The following is a 16,376-nucleotide window of genomic DNA, read 5'->3' as shown; positions in this document are numbered from 1 at the left end:
TCTTCTGCCTTGGGCAGCCCCACCTGTTTCCAATCAAGTTCTTCTCACGAGCCCTCCCTCTGGCTGACTCTCTACACCTGTCCTCACGCAAACTCACATCCCTGGTGAGGGGCTAAGAGACTTCAGCTCAACCCTTCCATACGCTGCAGTGTTTGTATTTTCCATGGCATTCCATTGCTTTAAAAAAATTTTTTTTTCATTTTTATTTATTTTTGGCTGCATTGAGTCTTCATTGCTGCGTGTGGGCTTTTCTCTAGTTGCAGCGAGCGGGGGCTACTCTTTGTTGTGGTGCACAGGCTTCTCACTGCGGTGGCTTCTCTTGTTGCGGAGCATGGGCTCTAGGCACACGGGCTTCAGTAGTTGTGGTTTAGCGAGCTCTAGCGCGCAGGCTCAGTAGTTGCTGTGCACGGGCTTAGTTGCTCCGCGGCATGTGGGATCTTCCCCGGCTAGAGCTCAAACCCGCGTCCTCTGCACTGGCAGGCGGATGCTTAACCACTGCGCCACCAGGGAAGACCCTCCACTGCTTTTTTATTGAGCACTTAGGATAAACCCGCCACTGAACCAAAGGCTTTACCCAGAGCATCTCATTTAATCCCCACAACCGTACACCACAGGGTTATCACGACCGCGGTTCACAGGGGAGGAAACAAGATCTGGCAGAACTCCCAGTTCAGTGCCCTTCCCCCCACCCCCACCGCCCGAACACTCGGCCAGTACTGCGTTCAACTCTTATCAGTTCGTTTCCTCTACTCACCCAACCTACCCCCTACCCTGGAAAACCAAAGCCTAAAATGAGAACAATCCAAGCTTATCCAGCAGCAGGTCTATAAAAACCCAATTGTCTTCCATGAAAAAAATGGAGGTGCTGCGAGGCCCCCAGAGGTGACATCTCTCAGCCCACTCCCACCCCACACCTGGGAGCACCTGAGGCGGGGCGGCTCCCGTAGGTTCAGCCGCCAGGCTCCCCCGAACGGCTGCCGGGGGGCCTCAGAAGCCACCCCCACCCCCCGCTGGACCACTGGAGCAGCTGGCAAAGGGCACCACTCGGGGCCCCAAAGGGGGTGAGTGCAACTGGGCCAGAGGGTGGCCCCCAGACCCAGGTGGGGGCGGCGGAGAGGAGCCGGTTGTTCGCTCTCGTACCTGCATCCTGGGTCCAGCTTCCACTCGGACGACAGCCGTGCCCCTTCCAGCCCAGGAGGCCAGCTCAAGTCAACAGCTTTCTGGCCCCGCTCAGAGGCGGCCCTTCCTCCCTCAGGCTTTCTACGTTCCGTGGGAGGCTCACGTGGGCTCCCACGTGGGAGCCGTTTACACCAGGGAAAGCAGCAAATGCTATACATCGGGCCCCGCCCCAGCCAGGTGTTAACTGTTTACCTGCGTGCCTCTGCTCATGAGGACCTGCAAGGCCCGTGGAAGAAGCTGGTCAGCAGAGGGGGGAGGGGCGCAAGCAGGCATTTACAAGGAAGCAGAAAGCTTATTAGCAGGAGAAGTTCAATCCTCCCAGGAGAAGCAGGGCGGGGAGGGCCCAGGACCGTTGGTCCCACCCCTTCATCCTTCAAGGAAGCAGAAAAGAGAAGTCTTTGCTCTGTCCAAGGCCTCACAGCCAGGGGAGAATCAACCCCAGATCTCCCGGCTCCAAGACGGTACTGCTGCTAAACCAAGGGGTCCCCACAAACCAAACAACATGCCCCCCACAAACCGAACTCTGACAGCTACCTCGGAGTTGATGCAGGGCAAGGGAAGGCAGGCGGTGGAGGTCTCTACAACCACAAGTAGATAGGTTTAGAGCCAGTGGCCCCATCTGCCTCCTGGCCCCAGGGTTCCTTGCCTCCCTGCCCCAAGACGGGGTACCAGCCAGCTTAGCGAGCAGGTGGACAGCATTCCCGGAGTGAGCTGGCCCTTCAAGGGGATGGGTTCAGGGTGAGGTTATGTCCATCAGCTTTCAGGACAAATTCTTGGTTTATTAATTCTCCTCTGTTCCGCAGGCAAAAGTAAACAAGCTTTTCTCAGGCAGCCCAGCACGGAGGCCTTCCCTATTCAAACACTGCAAGAATCGACAGGCTTGGAAGTACTGAGCTCCCAGGCCCCGCTTCCCAGGGGGCCCCCTGGCCTCCTGCCCACAACGTCCCTCCTGCTGAGATGAGAGCAGGGCCTCTTTGTGGTGGCAGACCCCAGAGTCCCAGCGCCCGCAGTCTAGACCTGGCCCGAGTTCTCCAGAAAAAGCATCACAGATCCTGACCATTCGGAGACCCAGAGAAGGTCACAAAGGGTCTAGCCAAGGACACAGCAGCCCAGCAAGAATCACACCTGCTCACTTAGCCCCTCTGTGGAGAAAGCACTTTGTTAAAGGGTGTTCATTTACTGTTTGCATCCATTTAAACCATGTTTTTAAACGTCCAGAAAGAAGAAAGGAAATAAACAGTGACAGAATCAAAAGGAGTCAGGAAAGTTAACTGAGTTGATAAAGACTTCTCAAAGAAAAAGGCTACAAGTGTTTGTTAGTTGCCCAGGAATCTTTTGTCTGGTTGAGCGGAGATCGTTGCATGTTTTATACCAGCTTCTTGTGGTGTGTACAGAAATCTCATGAGTTGTTTTTTGCTTCTCCTCTATTTTTGTTTCCATTTGCCCATTTCTAATGTGGAAGAAAAAGCCAAAACCACTGCAAGAAACCTAAAGACAAGGTTGCAAGGACCAGAAAAATGGGGGGTGAGAGAGAGAGAGAGAGAGGGTGAAGATATGCCTTGGTCTTGGATGAGCTGTATTCTCAGCCCCGGTGAGTTCTGATGGGACTCATGTCACAGCAAGGAAGCAAGAATCGTGACTATGTTAACTGGAAATGTCTTCTCGCTTCAAAACTGCTCTACCCGAGCTGAACTAACTGGGCTGTTGCTTTTATTGTGTTTTTACCAAAGAGCTTCCTCATCTTGCCTCCCAGGCACCCGTGATGCTGCTTCCTTCATCCCCTTCCCAGCACTATTTCTCCTGTAAGTGTCCCCCGGAGCTCAACCAAAGGTGACAGAAGACTCTGCCCAACAACCCAAGACCAAAATATCTTTGGTTTTCCCCGGTATAGCCTCCAGCACTCCCTGAAATTTTCCATCCTCTCCTCTTTGAGGGCTGTTTGGTGATGGTGCACATCCAAGTTCTGAATCTGTTTTCTCTCAAGTTCCCAGGGCATGGCCAATATTAAAAAAAAAATCCAGTCTGTTCTAACGTATTCAGGTGGGGACTTCCCTGGCCGTCCAGTGGTTTAAGACTCTGCACTTCCACTGCAGGGGGTGCAGGTTTGATCCCTGGTCAGGGAACTAAGATCATGCAGGCTGTGCCACGTAGCCAAACATAAAAATTTAAAAATTTAAAAACTAAAGTATTCAGGTGACCACATGGGTGCCCAGTCCTCCCCAACAGGTGGATCTGGGGAGGAGCAAAGGGGTTCCCAGAGCTGACACCGATGTCCCTGCAGGGCCCCACTGTCACCATTCCTGCCCCCCATTCCCACTCCTACTCCAAGTACCAGTACACAAAAGCCCCATGTGACCGCAGGCCCAGGGCGCTGGGTACAGCATGGCCTGCTCTCCTGGTGCCCCCTCCAGCCAGGCTCCGAGCCCTCTCTGTACCCAAAGCCAGGACTGGGTGACCCTTCTTGTACCAAGGACGTCCACGGACGTCACAGTGATATCTTTACTTTCTCACAGTAATGTTTTTAAATGCAGAAATAAAATCCATAGGACTACAAAGGAAAATAATCAATACTGAAATACACTTAACCCAAATATTTCCAAAACCCCAGGTTTATGGTACAGTTACGTAATGTATGTGTTTCTTTATTAATGATTATAAATCAGGATCTAGCAGCAGGTCTAGTAACTTCCATCATTCTGAAGCAATTTAGTGAGCATAAATAATATTCCATGATAGCTGCACCAACTCTAACGTGATGTGAAAATGGCTGGGATTTCTGCTGGTGGCCAAATCACTGATGTTGCTGGCCTGGCTATGGTTTGTGGCCCATCTTTGCAATAAAGGAAACTCTTTTTTTTTTTTTTTTAGGTCCCACCACACAGCATGCAGGATCTTAGTTCCTTCACCAGGGATCGAACTCGCACCCCCTGCAGTGGAAGTGCGGACTCCTAACCACTGGACCACTAGGAAAGTCTTTTTTTTTTTTTTTCTTCCCCAGGAAACTCTTGATTTCAGTTAGAAGGAAGGGACAGTGAAGGGGTGAGTCTCTTCCTGTCCCAATTGATGCCCTCTCCCCAACTCTGTTTATGGACCCCAATGCTCTAGAATGCCTTTTTCATCCCCACCACCCATCTCCTTCCTTCTCTGCAACCCCGAAAGGAGTCACCCCCAGCTCAGGTGGCCCTGGGCTGGAAGGCAGCTTCTTACCCTCACTGGCTGAGCAGGAGGAACGTGGCTTTGAGGGTCCCAGGCTTGGGAGACAGGCTAGCCTTAGGCACCATTCTTGGAAGGGACATCGCAAAAAAATGCCCTGTGGCTTCATCATCCTCAATCCAGCCCAGGGGTACCACTCATACCAACCAGCGCCTCGATGGTGGTTCAGAGGAGTCTGGTCCCTCTAACCCCCTTCCCCAGGCCCCACCCCACCCCATGGCAAAAGCAGGAAAGCAGCAAAGGGGGAAGCCTACCTTCGGGCTCCTCCACGCTGCTGGCTGCAGTGGTCGGTGGTGCCACGGGGATCTCTTTGTGGGGTTCAGGATGGGAGGAAGGGGAAACAATAAGAACATGTTAGAGAAGAATGAGCACAGTGCAGACTCCTCCCAACCTTCCTGGGCCCTCCCTCCCAGCCCCACTCCTCACCCCAGGAGAGGATGGTCAGGGAGGAAGGGAAAGCCGGTGTGAGGGCCCAGGCACCCTACCTGTTCTCTTCTGGAAGCCGTCCCTCCGCCTGGCAGGGACAGGAGCGAGGGGAAGGCAGGACCCTGACCCCTCTGCTGTCTGCGTCTTGTTGACTCACCTCGGCCCCTGGGGCAGAGAGAGGGGTCCCCAGGCCCCCTGCTCATCATGATGGGGCTGCGTGGCCCGGTCTGACCTTGACTCACTGGTGGGGAAGGGGTCCATGGCAGGGGTGGCATGTGAGGGGCTGGGAGGTGTCTTCCATGTGCAGAGAAGGGCCTGCACCCCTGGCCCAAGTTCCCCTGGGCTCACATCTCACATCTCACAAGCTAAGGCATTTTCTCGGCGGGCAGAAAAGACTGACAATACAGAAAAACGTAGGGCCTGACAGAAGCATGTGCTTTTTTGTGACCATTCCTCTCCTACCTAGAACGGCAACTAGCTTCTCTACAAGCCCCCGCCCGGTGCTCAGAAAAGGTGAGGAAGTTCAGCCAGACTCTGGGAAGACCCAGGCTTCACGTCTCCGGCTTCCTCTTTCTAGACGAGGCCAAACCACGAACCGAAAGTCCCTGAGGGACAGGGACTCACCTCCCCTGCTGAGTGACCATGTGAACGGGGGGGGGGTGGTCACAGAAGCCTCCACGAATCCCACTGATTCTGGCCACCATCTCACTATTAGGGGTAAGACCTCCCTCGGACCCCCAGACTCTAGATTAGCTGCGATCTGAGGCTTTGGGGGGTCGAGATGGAATACCCGGGCCTGGGGGCAAATGTGAGGGTCACCCACAGAAGCCAGCCTCTGCACGTTCAGAAGGAACAGGCAGAAGACCCAGCCCTCGATTCGGAGTCAAATCTTACTCTCAGGTGATTTTATCAGCGACAACAAGCCGCAGGTGCCCCGTCACAGCAGCTCATTAAGAAGCCGGGCCTTGTACCAGGCCCTCTCTAAGCCTTCATGAGCTACCTCGCCCAGCAGGAACATTCCAGAGGGAAATCCAGACAGCCCAGCCTAATCTTACAAGTCCAGGAATGGGGCTGGGGCCAGTGGCCATGGAGGTACCCTGGCTGCCCAAGCCCAGCTCCTTAGGCCCGGCTCTGGGACGTGAGCAGAGGGCCCCGGGGCTCCCAGAGCTGTTGCGAATCAGACACAAGTGTCCAAGGCACTGTCTGGGCACCTGTAGCCTGATGCCGGCAAAAAGAGCTCACAGAAATCCCAGGATGGAGACCCGGGTCTTCAGGTCCTTGGTGGGAATGCTCTCCCCAGCATCAGCCCGCCCTTTGCGAGAGGAAGGGAGAGGGTACAGAGCGTGTTGGAAAGTGACAGTTCCAGTCTCCCAAGGTTTCTGTCCCTAATTCTGAAACATCAGCTCCAATTTCAAGGCCTTTCCCCCTGGGGATTTGAAATGTTGGTTTCAGCCATTTCTGGGAAACCCAACAGCTCCTGACTCCCTTTAAAAGGGAGACCTCACTTGCTTCCTCCATGTTTTCATAAGCCCAGATGGTGGTGCTAATTTCCTCCCAGCTTTCTAAAAATGTTCACTGTGCAGCTTTTTGGATGGATGGAAAAGAAAGACTCTTGCAAGCTGCGAGACCCTGACAATTAGATGTCGTGAAAACTCATTTCAACCTTCTCTGCCCTGGATGGATCCAAGCTCAATTTCCCATGGCTTGAATTTAGGTTATCCGCTGTTACTGGACCCCTGCCAACAAGGAAACATCTCCTGATGTAGAAACTGGTCAGAAAAGCTGCTGGAACCCACACAGCTCGTCGTGTCCTGGACGTGAAGCCGCACCCAAGTCGGGCAGCTGAGGTGTTGGGGGTTTAAGGCTCCTGCCCGGTGTGAGAACATTCCCTGCAAGATCTAGGGGGGATCACTCCAAGAACCCTAAGCACCTGCCGGGCTGAGGGGTCCCCACCCTCCTGCTTCTGCCTCAGGTTGTTTGTTCCAAGCCCCTTGTGCCTGACCTGAGAAGCCAGTGCCCACCCAGAGCTACAGGACGCTGAAAAATCTAAAGCAGGGGTCGGCTGACTTCTCCTGCCAAGGGCCAGCTAGCAAAGATTTTAGGTCCTGCAGGTCGTAGGGTCTCTGTTGCAGCTACTCAATTCTGCCATTAGAGCCCCAAAGCAGCCACAGGTAGCACGGGCACAAGTGGGCATGGCTGGGTCCCATAAAACTTTATTTATGGACACTGAACGTTTCCTTTCATATCATTTTCACATGTCATAAACTAGTAGTCTTTTAATTTTTGTTTCAATCATTTTAAAAAGGTTAAGAAAAAACCTCAAACCCCAATGAGCCACACAAAAACAGGCAGTGGGCCAAATCCCTGAGCAGAGCGTGCTAACCCCTGCTCCAGAAAAACAGCCTTATCCTTGGTGTCTGCCTAGTAGGCTAGGATTCATGCCTTCTTCCACCTTCTTTCTGGGCGCGGGTCAGCCCTGCACACGGATTCAACGAGGCTGAGGCCAGGGGCCAGCACCCAACCAGGCCTGACTTCCATCCAGGGCTAATCCAGCTCATAACACCTGCGCAATCCTATCAGTTGTAAGATGTTAAAACTCTCTGAGCCAAGGCCCCTGAGCGACCCCTCCCATCTTGCTCACACCCCTCCCCAAGTTCCAGCAACTAAGGGGCCGACAGCTGGCCTGCCAGGGCCTCTAGGACCCTCACAGAATGCATGGGAGCCGTGCCGGCTTCTCTCCAAGGCCTTGTGGAGCCCGTCCTTTCAGTTCTGAATCTGCCAGGGGCTGGGGATCCTGGAATTCCCGCAGCAGCAGTGGCAGCCCCTGACCCAGGCCCCCCAACCCAGGCCCAGGCCCAGGGTCAAGGTGGAACATGGGAACAGGACCTGGGCTGAGGAGAGGGGCTTGCTTCCCCCCCTCACCCCACACCCTGGGAGCAGGAGACTCTGTCTTTTCAGGACAGAGAGCCACAAATGGGCTGGCTCTATGGAGACCCCCGCCGCCTTGGGGGTCTCACACGGGCTCCCCAAGTGCAGAGGGCCACCTCAGTGAGCACTACCCCCACTGGATGTGGGTGACCTGTGTCCAGGAAAGGCCCCCCAGCCCCAAGCCCGCACCCCACCCCAGCCTGCAGGAGAAGGGCGCCCTGGCATACTTATGCAGGGGGCGATGGGGGAGCGGCTCTGTTGGTAGCCCTTGGCACAGCGGTTGCAGGTGATGCCGGTCACACCATCCTTGCAGGGACACTGGCCCGTGGTCTGGTTGCAGGTTTTGCCAGCGGCGCCCACAGGGTGGCAATCGCAGGCTGTGGAGAACACACGACAGGGGGGTCAGAGGCAGGGGTGAGGGTGGGCAGTGGCCAGAGCACACCCTCCCCCCAGGGTCCTCCCCACCCAGTGGTGCCCCGGACCCCATCCCAGGGGAAGAGCAGGGCTGGGGGAGCCAAGCCCGCACACATTCCAGAAGCTCTGATGCCTGACCACCTGCCTACCTGGAAAGGGGAATGAAAATCAGAACGGGCTGATTTTTTTTTTTTTTTTTTTTTTTTTTTTTTCTTTTTGCGGTATGCGGGCCTCTCACTGTTGTGGCCTCTCCCGTTGCGGAGCACAGGCTCCGGACGCGCAGGCCCAGCGGCCATGGCTTACGGGCCCAGCCGCTCCGCGGCATATGGGATCCTCCCAGACCGGGGCACGAACCCGTATCCCCTGCATCGGCAGGCGGACTCTCAACCACTGCGCCACCAGGGAGGCCCAAGAACGGGCTGATTTGAAAGGACCATCTGGGGGGCAAGGGTGAAGTGGGGGAGCCCTTCCGAAGCCCCGGGAGGAAGGTGTACACAGCCCACGTGCTGAGCGTGAGTGCAGGAGTCAGAACTGGGGGTACGCCTGCCCCTCACAGGCTGCTTTGTGCCCTGTCACTCCTCCGCCCCAGCCAGCTCCTGACCCTCTGCGTGGGAGGGACAGAGAGTGGGGCGTGATGGAGCCCTGGGGTTTGCCAGGTCAGGGGAGTCACCGAGGGGGTGTGACCTCCCCCCCAGCCTGCAGCCTCCACTCTGCTCTGTCCATCCACCCTGATCTGCAGCCAGGCAGAGTCTGAGACACAGGTTTCTGGATCACAAGGCCCATCAACTGTAGCGCTAGGAAGAGTCCCAGCGATCATGTAAAGACCCCCATTAAATGCGAAGACTCGAAGGTGAAGGAACCCCCAGGACCTTGCAGAAAAGGAATGGCCAAGCTGAGAGGTGCCGTGAGGCCCTGATTCCTAGGCCAGCCGCTGCTGGACCCCACACCCCTCCTCCTAATTTGGAACAGGCTAAAGAGCTGGGGTTGCCCACCCTATCACACTGCACCTGAGGCTCCCAAGGACCCAATCCCAGTGAGGAAATGGCCAGAGAAGTTTGAGGGAACATCCTCCCTATTATGGACGACTGAGTGTGTCCCCACCTGCAGATTCATATGTTGAAGCCCTAACTCTCAATGTGATGCCATTAGGAGGTGGGCCCTTCCCTTGGGAGGTAATTAGGTTTCTTTATTTTTAAAATTATTTATTTATTTATTTATTTTTGGTCGCTTTGGGTCTTCATCGCTGCGTGCGGGCCTTCTCTAGTTGCATTGAGCAGGGCCTACTCTTCGTGCGCAGGCTTCTCACTGCAGTGGTGGCTTCTCTTGTTGCGGAGCATGGGCTCCAGGCGTGCGGGCTTCAGTAGCTGCGGCACCCGGGCTCAGTGGCTCGCGGGCTCTAGAGCGCAGGCTCAGCAGCTGTGGCGCACGGGCTTCGTTGCTCTGCGGCATGTGGGATCTTCCCGGACCAGGGCTTGAACCCGTGTCCCCTGCATCGGCAGGTAGATTCTTAACCACTGAGCCACCAGGGAAGCCCCCGGTAATTAGGTTTAGACAAGGTCATGGTGGGATTAGCACCCTTACGAGAAGAGGAAGGAGAAAAGATCTCTCTCTACACAGCAAGAAGGCAATGGTCTGCAAACCAGGAAGCAAAACTGTCATCAGACACTAAATCTGCAGGTACATCGATCCTGGACTTCTCTGCCTCCAAAACTGTGAGAAATATGTGTTGTCTAAGTCACCCGGTCTATGGTGTCTTGCTCTGTTAGCTAGTGGACTGAGATTGCCACCAACTCCGTGATGCTCGGGCAAGAACTGTGGGACCTGCAGACACAGGTCACCTGCCTCCCTGGACCTAGGCAGTGGACTCATCGCGGGTAGGGAAGCGGGGGCAGGATGAAGGAGGGCAAAGTTCTCCCCGGATCCCTGGGGTCCCCCTTGCCCTCCCCCCTCCCCCTCCCCAGGGAAGCCTGGAGCGGGTGGAGAGTCGTCTGCAGGAGCGCATCCTGCAGCAACTTCACTTGGTGCCAGAGCTGCTCTGTTTCTTTTCCCAATGGGAAAACCTATGCTAGGGAATCAGTGAAAGCAGAGCTCCCCGGGGAGCTAAACTACCACCTCCCCAGTTGCACTGCTCAGCGTGGGGCAGGAGGCCTGGGTGAAGACGCGGCCTCTCCCAGCAGGCCCAGGAGTGGCTGAGGAGGAGAATTAGGAAGAGGAAGGAGCGGGGAGGGGGCAGAAAGGAGAGGAATGTGAGGAATTGTTTGTCAAAGGTGTGTCTGGACACGTGAGAGCTTCCGGAAACTCTGGGAGTGGGGGGTCCCGGCCGCAGGGTGCTCCGTGTCAGGTGAGAGGATGGCAGGGACCACAGGCCTGGGGGAGGACATGGAACTGTCCCAGTCCTGCCCCTGTAGACAGCAGCAAATCCTTCTGTTAGAAACTTGTCTAAAACCTACTCTAAGTTCAAGTTCATTTCCTATTGGTTTTTTCTTCTTCTTCTTCCCTTTCTTCACTCAGTCTCGATGCATGTTGTGAATGATAATGTGAGGAGAGGATGGTGGGAGACGACCTCTGACCTTAGATCCATCCCTGTGATGGGAAGGGTGATGGGGCACGGACAGCGTCTCTGAGCTGGCCTGGTGACAGCAGAGGGCCACAGCACAGGACCGCTGGCGTCCCAAGCCCCTGCCGCGGCTGTGGGCACCAGGCAGATGTGGAGTCCCGAGGCTCCTGCCGGCTGACCTCGCTTGGTTGGCCTCGCAAGCCTGCTGGTAATCCTAAAACCCAGGCCAAAACGTCCTCCCCCCCGTGCTGACAGAGCACAGCTGCGTGCCAGTAACTTCTGGGCCTTGGCCTTGGCTGGGAGATCACCAAAGGTTGCTTGGTCACTGTAGGGTCAGAGCCAAGTCACCCGCAGGCCCAGGTCGTCTTTACCGAGGCAGGAGCCAGCCCAGAGCAGAATCTGGGGGGAGCAGCGTGCATCGCCCTCACCCGAGGCCCTTCGAAGCTGGTGACTCCTTAACCCCCCAGGCTGGTGGGCTGCCGGGGAGGAGCCAGGCACCAGCTGAGGTCAGCAGAGCTGAGGGCCACCCTGGGTGATGGCAAGGCAGAGTGTCTGCTCCATGGAGCAGGCACATCCTTAGGGCCATCCTTTGGTTAAAGGAGAGGGCACTTTCCACATCTTTCTCCCAGGATTCTGCAAAGACTCTTACCGACTGGCCCTTGGTCTCACAGAGGCAGAAGGCTGACTGTGCTTCCTCGAAAATCACTGTTCCAGGAAGAGAAGCCAGCAGGGTCCCACAGGGTGGGGGGCCTCAGGAGGCTACTCAGGTCACCTCCAGGGCGGTGGGACCATCCCCAGAGGTGGAGCGCTCCTGCAGCACCAGCCTGCTACCCGGACACCTGGGAACACCTCAGCACATCCACTCTCTCATATGTAATCCTTCTGGTCCTCACACCAGCCTGTGAAATCAGTAAGACCACACAGAGGAGGCCACGGACCGGGAGACAGAAAGCGCCTGATCTCTGAGCACATCACCGAGGGTCCTCACCCTCTAGACTGCCCCTCTGCGCTTTCTGTTCTGCAAGGAGAAATACACACTTCCCTGTTAAAACCAAGGCCAGGTGACATCCCTTACGTGCAGCCAAATGCAGCCCCAACACAGAGACTTGCATTGCACTCATTCTCAATTCCAAGCTAAACGGCCCCAAAGTAAAGACTTTTCCCAAAAGCCCATGAATAAGGAAAGCCTAAGTTATACCCTCTGTGCAAAGAAGGGTGAGCTTCAAGGTGTGAGGAGAACGGATGGATGACAACAGCCCACAGAGGGTCCTCTATAGCCTTGGACCAGGGAATCCAGCTGGCAGTGTCATAGGAAGGGGGCCTGAGCTGCCCACATAGGAGGCCCCAGCCCTGGTCCTTAGGGAGAGAAAGCCAAAGGGATCCTGCCATATCCCTACAACCCCCAAACACACCCAGACACACAAACACACAGATTCCTACAGGATCTCACGCACACACAGCGCCACAGTGGGCAGGGGAGCGGATGGGGGCAAGCTGAGCTGGGAGGATGCAGATGTGAGGTAAGGGGAAGTCTTTTCCTTGGCAGGGGGTCTGGTTAAGGGGACAAAGTGAGAGCCTCTCTGATTCTTGCGAGACCGAGGTCTGGGTCAGAATGTCTTCTGCCACAAGAAGCCCATTTGGTGACTCCCGTTTCCTGGGAAGTCAGCAACTCCTTTACGGAGGAGGTCAGGCCCTTCCCCGGCAGGTCACCCGTGTGCAGCAGCAGGCAGCACCTGGTCCTGGGCAACAACCTACCGGAGGGTTTTTCCATGAAGAGGAAGGTGAGACCAAGCGGAAGCCCAGGGCCCTGAGAAGGTGGCCGGATTAGGTTTCTCACGAACACGTGGGCTGGAGGACCTCTCCTCCAGAGGAGAAGACAGACTGTCCTTGCTCTGGGTCATCGGCCAGAAACGGACAGCTCGGGACGCACAGATGGTTTCAGATGAGTGTCAAGAGACCCAGGTCTGACCCTGCCCTGCCAGTAATGCTGTGTGACCCTGAGCTAGTGCCTCACTCTTTCTGAGCCTCGGGTGACTCATCTCTAAGGCAGGAGGTCTATACTTGCACTAAAGTTGCTTCCAACTCAACAGGCTAAGATCCAGGGTAGTGGCCTGTCCCCTGGGCCCGTCACCCCGACTGCCACAGTCCATTGCAGTATCCTGGCCCGGGGGTCTAGGAAAGTGCTCTTGCTGCCAGGCACACACCAGGCCCTGCCTCCACACCCATGGGCCACCCCACCCGACACCATGACCTGCTGCACTGGACCAGAATCTCCTCTCTGAGATTCGGGTCGTCAGCTACAAGAAGTGTACCAGGGTTGCCGAGAGCCCCTGCAAAGCTGACCTGGAGGAGTTATCAGGACCCCCGTGATGGCTAGAGTCCCTCTCAGCTCTGATCCCTGGAGGCTGGTCCCGAGCAGCTGCCTTTCCTGGTCCCTCTGACGCTCTCTGTCCTGGATCCCTGAAGGCCCACAGCTCCCATCAGGAGGAGAGGCATGCCTGCAGCTGGGCCCTCTCCACTGCAGCTCAAGCCCTGGCTCTGGAAACCCATCCTGGGTTCCTAACAGGACATCTACGTACTTTTCCTGAGGACCTGGCTCCAGGGGCCCTCAAGTGGCAGTGATCCCAGGACACATGCGTGTGGAGGAGAGGGGCGTGGGCCTGGCACCCAGACCCTCTGGAGCAGCTCCAGACAGGAGGGGGAGAGAGAACAACCGCAGCACCAAACCTCACCTCAGATGTCTTCACGGCCACCACCCAGGCCTCCAGCCAGTTGTGAACTCATGTTATGAACTGAATTATGTCCCCCCCCCAGAATTCAAATGTTGGAGTCCTAACCGCAGTCCCTCAGGATATGACTGTACTCACAGACAGGCTCTTTAAAGGGGAGATTAAGGTAAAATTCAGTCACTGGAGTGGGCCTCAAGCCAGTATGACTGGTGTCCTCGTAAGAAGAGGAGGTGAGGACACAGACACACCCAGAGGGAGGCCACGTGGGGACACAGGGAGAAGACGGCCGTCTTCAAGCCAAGGAGAGGCCTCAGAAGGAAACAGCCCTGCGGCCACCTTGGTCTTGTACTTCCACCCTCCAGAACAGTGAGAAATAGATGTCTGTTGTTTAAGCTCCAGGCCTGCGGTACATTGTTCTGGGCCCCTGAGCACACTCACAGCTCGTGTTCAGCCTCAGGAAAGCGTCTTCTTCCCGAGGGGCTCTGCCCAGGCGCGTCCCGGGCCTCAGGAGAAGGCAGACCGTCCTGTCACTCAACCAACCAGCCTGGGGGCCCTTTCACGCCTCGGCTCCCCTGTGGAAGTCGCTGCCTCTGCTGGGGGATGGAAGCTTTCTCCAGGTAGGCCGCGTCTCTGAGGGCCCCTGACACCCCAGCAGGCCGGTGCAGCAGATATCAGGACCTCTGTGATGGCTACGGTCCCTCCCAGCTCAGATTCTACAACAGTACCTCACTGACGCCTCAACGTGAGGGCCATCTGCAAAAGGGCAGCCCACACAGGCCTCAGGCGGGAAGCGCGCTGGGTGCCCGGGCTGAGCGGGAGGCTGGCACCGGGTCAGAGGAGCGAGGCTGCACCGTGAGCTTCTCCAGGGGCCCTGCCCGTGGGCGGCCTCGTCCTCGCCCGCCCCATGCGTGCGGGGAGCCTGCCATTCCCATCCTTTAAGAAGCGCCAAACGCCAGGTGCTGGAGGCAGCGCTGCCCAGCCGGGGTCTGACAGAAACGCCCCTTCTGGTGCCCACAAGGCCTCGGGGCTGCAGAGGAGCGCGTTAGGGAGAGAAACCGCCCGGCCCTGAATCTGGGACACTGCCGTCCGTCAGCGAGCATCATTAGAGACAGTCAGGGGGTCCCTGGGACTCCAAGGTCTACAGCCTATAGGCCCAAGGTCCTCCTCTGCCCATGGCACTGGGTTAGGGTGAAACACCCTTCTCTGCTTGGAGTGACGCTTGTCTGTGTACCTGGACACCATCCACAAAGAAAGCGGGGGCAGGTGGGGCCCTGTTATGTGGACCAGGCTGAGCTCCTGCTGCTGTGGGGGGAGGCGGGGGGGGATAGGCGGCGGGAGGGGAAGGGAGAGCCACATGCTCTGCGCCGGTGAGAGTTTGTGCGTGAAGACAGAAAGGGCCAGAATCTTCAGAGAAAATCAAGTTCAGATCCAAAGGCTTCCCATATCTCTTGCATGTGTGCTGGGCCTCTTTGGGGAAGCCTGGTGGGACCCCCCAGAGGTGGCGCTTGGGGGAAGGACACACGTCAGGCACTAAGGGGTGTTCCCTGCTCCCCAACAGGGTGAGGAGGATGGACCCCGAGAGAAAAGGAAAGTGGAGGCTGGCCGAGGTGGCTGGGGACTCCAGAAGGGAAGGGCCTCGGGTATGGTGCAGACAGTGGGTGGGGCTCTGAGAGGCGGGCTGGGGGCGGGGCAGGGAGGAGGAGTGAATGCTGACCTCAGGGGGACTGGTCCCTTTGTGAGCTCAGAGCCATAAGGAATGGGAGACAGGGGACCAGGAGGTCCAAAGTCAGCATCACAGAGCCCTACGGAAGCAGCTCGTCATCACCATCATCAGCAGCATTTCATTCACACACGGTCAAGTTTGCTTTTTGTGGTGTCCAGTCCTAGGGCTTTATCACATGCACAGGGTCCTGCAGCCACTACCACACTCAGGACACAGAACAGCCCAACTCTCCCAGGAATCCCCTGCACTCCTCCTTTGCAGTGAGCCCCCCATCCCTACTCCTGGCAACCCAGGATCTATTCTCGGTCCCTACAGCTTTGCAGACCATCTTATTCTGGGATGTACTGTATGTAAAATATATGGAGGTACCGTATGTTCGGTGAGGTCATACAGTAGGTAGTCTTGAGATAGGCCTCCTTTACACCCAACGAATTTGAGATGCGCCCATGTTGCTGTGTCAATCAACAGCACATCCATTTGCATTGCTGAGTCGGATTTCACAGTACGGGTGCACCACTGGCTGTCCATTCACGCACTGAAGCATCCGTTGGGTTGTTTCCAGTTTTTGGCAGTTGCGAATAACTCTGTTATCAACATCCGTGTGCAGGTTTTGGTGTGAACACAGATTTCGTTTGTCTGGGATAAATACCTAGGGGAGGCATTGCTGAGTATTATGGCAGGTCTATGCTTAACTTTGTAAGACACTGACAAACTGTTTTCCGGAGCAGCTGTGCCATTCTGAATTCCCCAGCCGTGTGCGAGAGTTCCGGTTACTACACACCCGCGCCAGTGCTTGGGACTGTCAGGACTTTTTATTTTCAACATTCTAATGGGCGGGTGGTGGCATCTCGCTGTGGTTTTAATCTGCATTTCCCTAATGCAGACAAATGATGGTTTGGGTATTTATTGGCCATCCCTGGATCTTTGCCAAGTAGCTGTTCAAGTATTCTGCCCCTTTCTAGCTCAGTGGTTGGTTGTCTTATCGTGGAGTTCTGAGAGGCCTCTACACAGCCTGTATTCAAGTCCTGGGTCGGATATGCGACGCACAAATGTTTTCTCCCATCTGCGGCATGTCTCACAGCAGGAGCTTCTTACAAGGTGAGCCAGACGCATCACTCCAGTCCCTGACCCTCAGCCCTCCGGTGGCACCCACTGCTCTTGGAACGGCCCCCTCCTCCCTGCCCTCGTCGCCTCCCTTCTGACAGAG

At 56.2% G+C, this 16,376-nt stretch overlaps 1 protein-coding gene across 2 annotated transcripts in view; it reads right to left on the bottom strand.

Moving 5' to 3' along the window:
- NTN1 (netrin 1) overlaps positions 1 to 16,376 on the bottom strand; it is a 194,336-nt gene that overhangs the window by 46,011 nt on the left and 131,949 nt on the right. For both annotated transcript variants that reach the window (XM_081219268.1, XM_081219267.1), the window contains exons 4-5: positions 7,974 to 8,123; positions 4,647 to 4,700 (exon numbers count right to left, since the gene is read on the bottom strand). In XM_081219268.1, coding sequence (XP_081075394.1) covers positions 4,647 to 4,700; positions 7,974 to 8,123 — 204 coding nt within the window. The remainder of the gene's footprint in view (positions 1 to 4,646; positions 4,701 to 7,973; positions 8,124 to 16,376) is intronic.

Source organism: Mesoplodon bidens (genome assembly GCF_964165515.1).
Source record: "Mesoplodon bidens genome assembly, chromosome: 19".
NCBI lineage: Eukaryota > Metazoa > Chordata > Mammalia > Artiodactyla > Ziphiidae > Mesoplodon > Mesoplodon bidens.
Note: the sequence above shows the minus strand (reverse complement) of the source record. Positions and strands in the feature narration are given on the sequence as shown.